This window comes from Lathyrus oleraceus, chromosome 4 (assembly GCF_024323335.1).
Source record: "Lathyrus oleraceus cultivar Zhongwan6 chromosome 4, CAAS_Psat_ZW6_1.0, whole genome shotgun sequence".
Taxonomy (NCBI): Eukaryota; Viridiplantae; Streptophyta; class Magnoliopsida; order Fabales; family Fabaceae; genus Lathyrus; species Lathyrus oleraceus.
The window spans coordinates 29,099,529-29,108,994 of NC_066582.1; the positions used below are offsets into that span (position 1 = coordinate 29,099,529).

The following is a 9,466-nucleotide window of genomic DNA, read 5'->3' on the forward strand; positions in this document are numbered from 1 at the left end:
GACCTCCGAATCGAATTAATCGGTCCAATGAAACATATATTAATGGTGAAATTGTCCCACTTATAAGCACGTGATCAGATCATATATTGTCTAACGTGTGACTCTTAACGGACACCACATTTTATCACCATCTATCCAAGTGTGATCCAAGTGTGCAAACGTTGAACATACATGTAACCAAGAAAAATGTTGACATAAAACAGAGGGAATTTGAAGATTAATTTTAAAGAATCATATTTTATTTCCAAAATAAATAATGAGTTGAGTGGCTTTTACACTCTGCTGTACAAACTTTATCCCTTACCTATCAATACAAATTTGGTATTGCAAAGCCCAATTGCTTCACCAAAAATATTTTAAATAAAAAATGATTAACATAGAACCCCAAAAAGACAAGCTCACCAACAGCCCTTGTTTCCCTACAAAATTAATACCAAGTAGCTATGAACAAAGAAATAATCCTATACATCAAACCACTACATGGAAAAACATGTGGTTAAGTATACTTGACTCAGAACAACTGAACAGCCATTTTGAGTTTGTTCTGTTTCCATTTTGGCATCGTGTAAAATTCGCTCCTGGTCATCCCCAGCCTCTCATTGAACTCTTCGTTTGACAGGTAAGCCTGCATGCACCAACCTCAAACAAGTCAGAATCAAAATGAAATCATGACGTAATTCTAAGATGTAACCTTCAAAGAATGGAAGAAAAACAACAAAAAAGACAAGGTTATATGTTGACATTGTCATTATAGTATACCTCTCGTTTAGTCACGTCAATGTCTGGTATAGGATCGGTCGACTCTGTGTTAACACTTTCATATGGGTATACTGGAAGACCTTCATTATCTTCAGCTTCACCTTCTTTCACATCTTCCTCTATAGTAAGAGGTTCTTCTCTGCTTCTCGGAGAATCCTCGTGGTCACTATTTGTCTCTGGGTCCAATTTAGGGTCTGTACTCCGTTCAAACCATAGCAGGCCAGAGAAAAGAATAAGCATTTTATAAAAGAACAAATTCTAACAACAGCAAAAAATAAAATCCCAATGAACTCGTCTACTCCTTACCTTTAAGCGACCGAGGAATCAAAGTTTCTCGTGCTGATGGTCGTTCAAAAGTAGAAGTAATGTGAGATATGGATGAAGATTTAGATGCCGGTGATGCTGAATCTTGTGTCTTAGATTTTGGGTACAGTTTTCTAATCATTGGAGGTGGAGTTGAAAGGTTTCTAACATTTGAGCTCTCGAAAGTAGCTGCCAAAGCACTGAAGGCCGGAGATCTTCCTCGCGCACGAGCCCGGTCAGGACTAACAGACATACTGCGGGAGCGTTGTGATTTCTCTGGCAAGCCACCAGACCTTCCCCCATAAGATACAGATGCTCTTCTTTTGGGTTTCTGAAAATATATCAACCAAAGAGATCAATGCAAATATGCATACAATCAGGAGAGGAGGTCCAAACTTGTCCTTGAAAAAATACCTATTTGGTCTGTGATTAATTGTAAGTTTAAACTTACTTATCTTGGAAAAGGCAATTATAATTTATAAGTAACAATTTGATTCTCAGAAATCTCTAATGCCATGCCAATTAGCATTTATTCTGTAAGCTATTATTATAAATAGAGGAGAGTGTGGTCTGATTCAGACATATGGATTCAAACATAATACTCATGATTGTAAAGGCAGCATAGAAAAGATGACTTACAACCAAAGGTGGAGTACCCCCATTTTTCATGATTGCAAGCTTCCTTTGAAATGAGTTCCCCAGCATCTACCGAAAAAAGAAACACTCAATTTTCAAATTTCCAAGACTGTTTTAAGTCATATAACTATGATATTGCCCTGTAAGACTTACCGAAGATTTCGCAGAATCCCATTTAAAGAAGCGTGTGAAGAAAGGCGGTTCACTGCCTTCCATGACAAAATATATTGGAGTATATCGAGATATTTCTTCTAGGAGAAAATCTTGCTCAAGAAATTTCTGTAGAATTCCAAAAGAATAAGTAAATAACTACACGCCATACTTCAGAAAACTTATATGGAATAAAAGACATTTACAAGCTTTAAAAAATATTCCCCCAAGTAAAAACTCTACCATACTTATACTTAAAATGCTTAATGGTGTTCTAACGATAAAAAAAAATGTATTGTTAAATCCAGATTAAAAATTTTACAAAAAAAAAAGGACAGTATTTAACCAAGGGGGTAAGGATTTAGGTTGATGATTAACTCTTCAAAATGTTAGTGACTAAATTAGAATTTTTTTATGTTCCAGCCAAAGCAAAACCATTTATACCTCGCCAATTGGTATAGCCTGCATTCTACTTTTGGGGTCAATCTGCTGGCCAACCCACACAAAGATTTCAGAGTGACAATCCAAAATGAAAATATCTTCTGTCATCAAATCATCCTGGGAAAAGTTGTGTATCTCCGTCACCTGTAAATAAACATTGCCTTCATACCATGGGTTCAACACAACTCAATATTTAAAAATCATGCATTTAAATAGATCAGTGGGTGTACACACCTTTAAATTTCCTGCATGTTGGTCAATCAGGCAGGGAAAGAAACCATCATAAACAAGTCAGTCATTATTTGCCTTCAATAAAAGAGACGGGTGCGGGTGGGCGAATAACACATAAAACTACCGAGCTAACAAGACATTGGTCCTTACCTTCTGAGAAATTGCAGGAAAATAGGTGAGGATCATTTTCAGCCTCCCTCACGATCTTTTGAGTGGGATATTCTGTCTTTCCTCCTAATAGTTCCCAAAACTGTTCAGATTCTGCACCTTCCCTTTGTGGTTTGCCTTGTAAATCTGGCTGCAGACAATTGGCAAGTATATGTGTTGATTAATAAACAGTGATGTTTTTAAAATATGCATAATTTCTGGACTGAGTAATGTGGCTTAGGATTAAATAATGCCTGCTGGTATGAAAACCAAAACATTGGACAACTGAGGCAATTCTATATAGTCCAACGGCAAGTTTGGCAATTATCAGTATAGTTACGGAACATTTGGCTAAACGACTTAGCATGTGAGAGCTTATGTATAAGTTGTTTTTGTAACTTATCTTGGGGATATATATGCTCTTTTTAGTTTTTAGAAGTTTTTTTAAACAGAGTGCCTGTCAAATAAGCTCTTATAAATATTTCCTTATCATTTTTAACATGCAAACGTATAAAATTGTTCAACGTGGACATATTGGTCAATTTTTAAAATAAAAAATTCTGGTGTTCGTTTGGACCATTCGAATATTTCACATTTAAGTATCTTGGAACATAACAGACCTTAATTAAATCCAGCATTCTCTCAACGAGTTCGTGGTCATCTGAAGTAGTAAGATTTCCAGACCAAGTAAAAACAACGGATTCACTATGAAGTATGTAGAAATAAGAGGAATTCAAGGAGGAAGCAACCTGGTTCACAAAAGAAAAATAGTGATTATATAGTATAAACTGCTCATACAAAAATGAGTGAATAGAATGGGCACTACAAACAGACTAGATGTCATACTGGGTCAACTTGTATTGCTTGCATATTTTCTGGTCCAGAGCCTTGGATGCGGAATAATGCGACACCGTCCTCCCTGTATGTCTCATCTGGAATTTCCTTCTCGGCGATGTAATTCTTGTATGCATCACCAAGTCCGCCCTGATAGACAAATGAAATAAATGACCAGCATTAAAGGAAAAAATAGTTTATCTATAAAATAGTTTTTTCTTAGTTACACAATACTAGAATCCCACAAACCTTAAAAACAATAAAGCTTTGGAGGATGGAATGAAATTGAATTGTTTCATTGCCTTCATAAATACGAGCCTTCAATCAATTACACATGGATAACATCAGTAAGGACATAAGAAATTACATAAATAATATCTCGACAAATTGAAAATAACAACTTAAAAAAATGAATACCATGGATGGCAGAAACTTCATTGACTCGACCATTTTGCTTGCTAGTGTATGAGTTGAGACTCTTTCTTCCTAATTTCAACAAAGAAAGCTTGTGAGCAATATAGGTTAATACAAGTTTATAACAAGACCAAATAGCATAAGCATTTATTCAACACTTTCTGGTCCCAAAACAGTCACCAATGTTGTGTATGGTGGTGTAATTAAATTGATAATCTATAATTCACTAGCATTGTTTTCAGCTCCAGACATATTTTAGTCAGATTTTGAGATTTTTACATGGAATAAATCACATAAACTCAGACATTCAAGAAGAACTAGAATAAAATACTATAAACATTTCACCTCAACACTGTTCTGTCCAATCCATGTTCCTATAAGATATTCCTCCCTATCTTCCCCAGGATATGAATACTGAAAGATGAAGCAGTCTCCACTATAAAATTTTGACTGGTCAGTGGCTGCAAGAAGCTTTTTTTCTTGACCATTCACACGCCAAACCTAAGAAGTTATGGCATGATGCTTTTCAATAACACAAGAAAATGAAAAAATGTGGGAAATTAAATCTATTCAAATCACAAACCAATCCATCCAAATAGGGATAAGTACAGAACAGGTCTTTGGGAATTTCTCAAGAGATATTGATTACAAAATGCTTATGAAACAATACAAAATATTGCCAACATATCAACTAAAACTTGGGATATAGGAACCAATCCTTTGTGGAAAATAGGGAACCATGGCTTAATGAGTAGAAACAATATGGACAAACCCAAATGATTAAGAACAAATACTTCGATGCGTGGAGAAAAACCCAAACTAGTGAAAATGTAGGGACTAAGGACCAATGTCTAGTAGGGACCAAACACAAATGGATAAACTACAGGGCCAAAATCAATCTTAATAAAAAATCATTGTGATATTAATTGCCCAAGGGCTAATAGTTAGCAGATAAATCGAGTAAAGCAAGAATCACAAGTTTGATATCTATACATCTATTCCGTATAGGAACAATGAAGTTTCATGCTGCCTATTCAAAACATTTGATAGAATATAGCTCTTACGCATTTAAGCTTCTCATTTTGATGATCATCTTCAGAATGAGATATGGGTGGAGTTTTGAGGATATAGTGGTTGGGATTCTAACGATTCTCCCCACTATGATAAATAAAATACATAGGGGATTTAAGACCACTGAAAAATTAAATATAATATCTATAAAAGTTGCATCATGAGATATCAGTTTTGATGAATTATTTGTTATAAAATATATTTGAGTACCTGTAAATGCCCTGTGCAATCGATGTAGGCTTCAGGTTCTTCTTTTACTGGATCAGCTTTCAAGAGACCCTTGACATCCAATCCTTGACGTTTAAGAAGTGCTAGATGTCATAAACAAGACACGATATTAGAATAAGATAACAACAGTCTGGCGAATGATGCTGAACTGAAGAAACCTGGTCAGACTAGTTATATCAAAGTTTATTTAAAACTCACTCACCTGCTACCTTGCCACGACCATCTTCAGACATTGTTACATTAGATGTCTGAGACCAAGACTCGAATTTGGACTTGAACATCACTGTTTCAAATCCTTCAATTACACGTGTTATCTGGGATTTTGGCCGGTCGGTGCTACGGACTAGTTCCTGTTTTTTGGCAAGCAGAAATCCGATAGTCATTAAAACTCATTTTAAATGCTCAACAATACCAAGAAACAAAGAAGAAAAATTACATCTGTAGCTCCACTTGCGCTTTTCCTATCATCAAGAGAGGTGTTTCTTCCAATCCAAACATACACCTCCAATCCACAATCTATAATATAGCATTTATTGGTGTCCAGCAATTCCTTTGTCAAAGAATCAGTTTCAATAGGCTCTGCCTTCCCCTTTTCAACACTGGACAAATTATAATTTTGTTATAAGTAGAGCATTGTAGAGTCTAATGTTTCAATATAATTTCATCAGTGTAGAGGTCGCAACAATTAGCATTATCTTCAAGTACTCTGAATTATCAATATATGCATCTTCAGGCTAAAATAGTAAATTTACAACATTTTTCCATTAATAGGGAACAAAAACAATAGTGAAAGAGGAGATGACAAACATGCTCAAACATTAATGAGTTGCATCTAAATATCATTGCTAAAAAGTAAAGGAACATATTGACAGTGTAAATGTAAATAAAAATACCAACTGAAAGAGCATATTACCAAAGCAACTTTGGATCATGAGAATCAACTGTCTTATCCTCATCGTTGAATGTTTTACGTGGAAGAGGAGCAAATCCACCAAACAAACCCCAGAACTCTCCAGATTCAGAGTCAGCCATCAACCTTCCATCCTCTTCACGGAAATTCAAGTGTAAACATCCAATTAGTCATACTAAGCAATAGCCTTTAGAACATATGAATATACTAGTAAACTTACCAATAGAAGCCACTTCACATTTCCCATCATGGTAGGTATCCTTAATAAATTGAACAACTTCCAATGCTTTAGCCCTTTCTTGAATACATGAATTGGAACCATTAAATTGGAAGATTTTTGACTCGGTATCCAGAATAAAAATATCATCATGGTTGAGCGAAGATCGAGCAAAAGGAACCTATAACCAACACAAATATTTGATCAAAATGTAGAAACTAACGTTTACATATGTGTGACTTGGTATCCAGAATAATAATGATCAAGTCTCAAAAGTCAAGAAATCAATAACAAGGGAATAATTTCAAACTTGCCTCTTTGACATTCACAACATGTTTCCCTTTACATACAAACAACCGTATCTTATGTTCTTCAGCTTCAACATGCGTAAAACCAGAGGCAGCTCCACCTTCTTGTGGTATAATGCATGGTTTGAAATATGACAGGAACTTCTGTGTTTCATGACCCTGCACTTCACGATACTGAACAGCACGTCCTCCTAGAACTGCATCCAACTCAACTGTTTTGATGGCTGCAGCACCAGCTTCATCCTATTTTATTGTTGTGATTACCATGGAGTAAATGGGAAAACTATATCAAATATTGAACCAAAAACAGGTGAAAGGGGATGACAATTTTCGAACAGCAAAACTTACTTGACTAGTGTCTTTACCAAGCCAATAATGAATATCATGGCGTAGAGCACCACTTTTTGATGCCGTTGTCTTATGAAAATGATAGGAAAAAAGAAAACATTAATACTAATGATGTACATTGTTGCACAAACTATTATGAAGGAAGTGCAAGAAACTAAGAAAAAATTATAAACTACGGGATTAACATTATCTACAAAAACAAAGAACAACAAATAATGTGAATTTAGCACTAAATAAGTGATACAAGGTTGAGATTTGAACCAAAAATCTAATCAGTTATATTTCTCAACAAGAGAAAAATAAAGCTTGTCAAAAGAAGCAAGCAATGTCTTCATGCATATGTAAGACAAGAAGGTATAATTTGTACATGCGAAAAATAATTCTTGCTACCATCATTTTGTTCCAAAAGTAAAAAGCCTGGGGAAACAAAAGTTCCTATTAAAGCTAAAACCAGGTGAATTAGATTCCTGTATGAAATATTTTATAATACAATGTCCGTTTTGTTGTATTTCTTAATACATGACGACAATCAAAGGACTTGGCGGTGTAAATACCTAAGCTTCAGGTTTTCCTTTTTGAAAGTGTTAGTCCCATGGTTGAAATTGGAATAATGCTGACTATTTCAAGAAGACAAGAAATTACACACAAAAGTGCTAACATTTTAATTGGTTGAATGGATTCCTTCAACCAGGATAGGCTTTTTTTACAAAATAGGAAACAAAATAAGTTAGCAATAGTATAGACCTTTAGATGGATCAACAATCAGTATCATTTGTCTTATCCAACAAGGAAACAACAGCCCTTGAGAAATTGACTGAATTCATGCAAAAATCTATCAGTCTTTCCTAGCAATGTAGATTTATTCTTATACCAAAAATCAAGAAAGCATTACAGGGTGAAATATATGTTCATGAATGTAACCATTTAGCGTTACTCCCTTCTCGTTAGGGAGGTTTGTTTCAGCAAGAGAGCTGGACACCCAGCTGCCAAAACTCAACGAAAAAACAGATTTGTTCGATAAGACAGTACACATCTAATCCTCCCTAGATCCCGTACTAGTAAGAGCCTCAAGCACTGGTCTTTGTTTTCGAATATGCAGATCTTAAAATCATAGAATTTTCATGTTGAATATTATAGCAATAAAAAAATGAATAAAACTATAATTGATCATATACTATTTTGCATATCAATTCAAATGCCGCGATAGGAACAAAAATACCTGCATGAGGCTAGCATTATATATCTGAATGAAAAATCATTAAGAACATGTGACTTACCTTCAAGACCATATACGAGTCTCCATTGAAAAACTTTCCATAAGAAGACTGTGGGATAGGAACTGGATTAAAATTCTCAATCCGCCATATTTCAAGTCCACTGTATACGGTTAAGGAGAACAAACAATGCAAAAGCATCGAAAATGAACAAGCGTAGAATCGAAACGAAACATTGACAACAACTAAATGAAGCATTAACCTAAAATGAATTAATACAAGAATCAAAAACAAAAAAGTGCAGGATACTCTTTTTGTCCAGCTCCTTTGAGAGCAGGATCCAAATCTCTCATAGAAACACCCATAATGTTGTTGTATTCTTTGATCTTTCACAATCTAGCAAAAAAGTTCCCTGAAAAAAAAGCCATGAATCATCCAGAAAAGAAAGCAAATGAAGTTATAGAGTATACATTGTTGAGAAATTGGATTGAGCGGTACCTTTTGAGGAATTGGTGAATTTCATTGTTGGAATTAAGAGAGTGTTGCATTGATGGAAATAATTGTTAATTTTTGGGGTTTGAAAAAAGTGAAAAATTGAGAGGAGGAGAGAAGAGTGATGGTGATGGTGAGTCTCCCGCATTGTGAGGAAAGGAATGGATGCGAGAAAGAGAAAAACAGGGGAGGTTTACTTACCGCCCAAATTCATGCAATTCCAATTCCCTTCATTTCTAAATAATAATAATATGAGACTCATCTCTTAGGCTTCTTGGTCAATTTTATAATATTATTCAAAATATTTTTATATATATAAATGATCTCTTGTTCGCTTTCTTCCTTATTTTTACTAATCACTACTTGAGTGTAACAATTTTCAAATTCAAAAGATTTTGGACACTCTTAACAAGCTTAACAAAAGCGTTAAAGGTTTTTTCCTTATGGGTTCAGAATAACATCCAAGTGAATCTAGAATAGTCGTCTACGATTACAAACTCGTAATAGTTAATGTCTAAACTTCTTGTCCTCGAATGGCCAAATAAGTCTAGATGAAGAAGCTCGGGAGATTTTGAAGTTAAAACAATCTTTTTCGATTTAAAAGACACTCTCGTTTGCTTTTTCATTTGGCAAACATCACAAATTTATCTTTTGAAAACTTTATTTTAGGTAGACCAACTACTAGATCCTTAGATGTTATCTTATTCATCAAGTCAAAATGTAAATGTCCTAAACGTATATACCATAATCAAGAATCTTCATA

General features: G+C 34.7%; 1 protein-coding gene across 1 annotated transcript; it reads right to left on the minus strand.

The window, feature by feature from the left end:
- Positions 1–217: 217 nt before the first annotated feature.
- On the minus strand, positions 218–8,961 carry LOC127135044 (villin-4). Its single transcript, XM_051061863.1, has 23 exons — positions 8,710–8,961; positions 8,521–8,623; positions 8,275–8,374; positions 6,998–7,066; positions 6,656–6,892; positions 6,345–6,522; positions 6,128–6,260; positions 5,651–5,813; positions 5,417–5,564; positions 5,197–5,297; positions 4,261–4,416; positions 3,919–3,987; positions 3,751–3,819; positions 3,514–3,651; positions 3,288–3,416; positions 2,671–2,818; positions 2,524–2,534; positions 2,293–2,433; positions 1,852–1,977; positions 1,702–1,767; positions 1,066–1,393; positions 760–953; positions 218–625 (listed from the first exon to the last, which is right to left on the minus strand). The coding sequence occupies exons 2-23, from the start codon at positions 8,574–8,576 to the stop codon at positions 512–514; spliced, it is 2,874 nt and encodes a 957-aa protein (XP_050917820.1). The 5' UTR covers positions 8,577–8,623; positions 8,710–8,961; the 3' UTR covers positions 218–511.
- Between the last annotated feature and the right edge of the window lie 505 nt (positions 8,962–9,466).

Excerpts from the sequence above, each read along its gene's own strand:
- LOC127135044 (XM_051061863.1), bottom strand. The coding sequence starts at position 8,576 with ATGGGTGTTTCTATGAGAGATTTGGATCCTGCTCTCAAAGGAGCTGGA. Across the intron at positions 4,417-5,196 it reads ATTGCACAGGGCATTTACAG|GTTTGGCGTGTGAATGGTCA; the intron begins GTACTCAAATAT and ends ATAACTTCTTAG. Across the intron at positions 954-1,065 it reads GATTCCTCGGTCGCTTAAAG|ACCCTAAATTGGACCCAGAG; the intron begins GTAAGGAGTAGA and ends AACGGAGTACAG.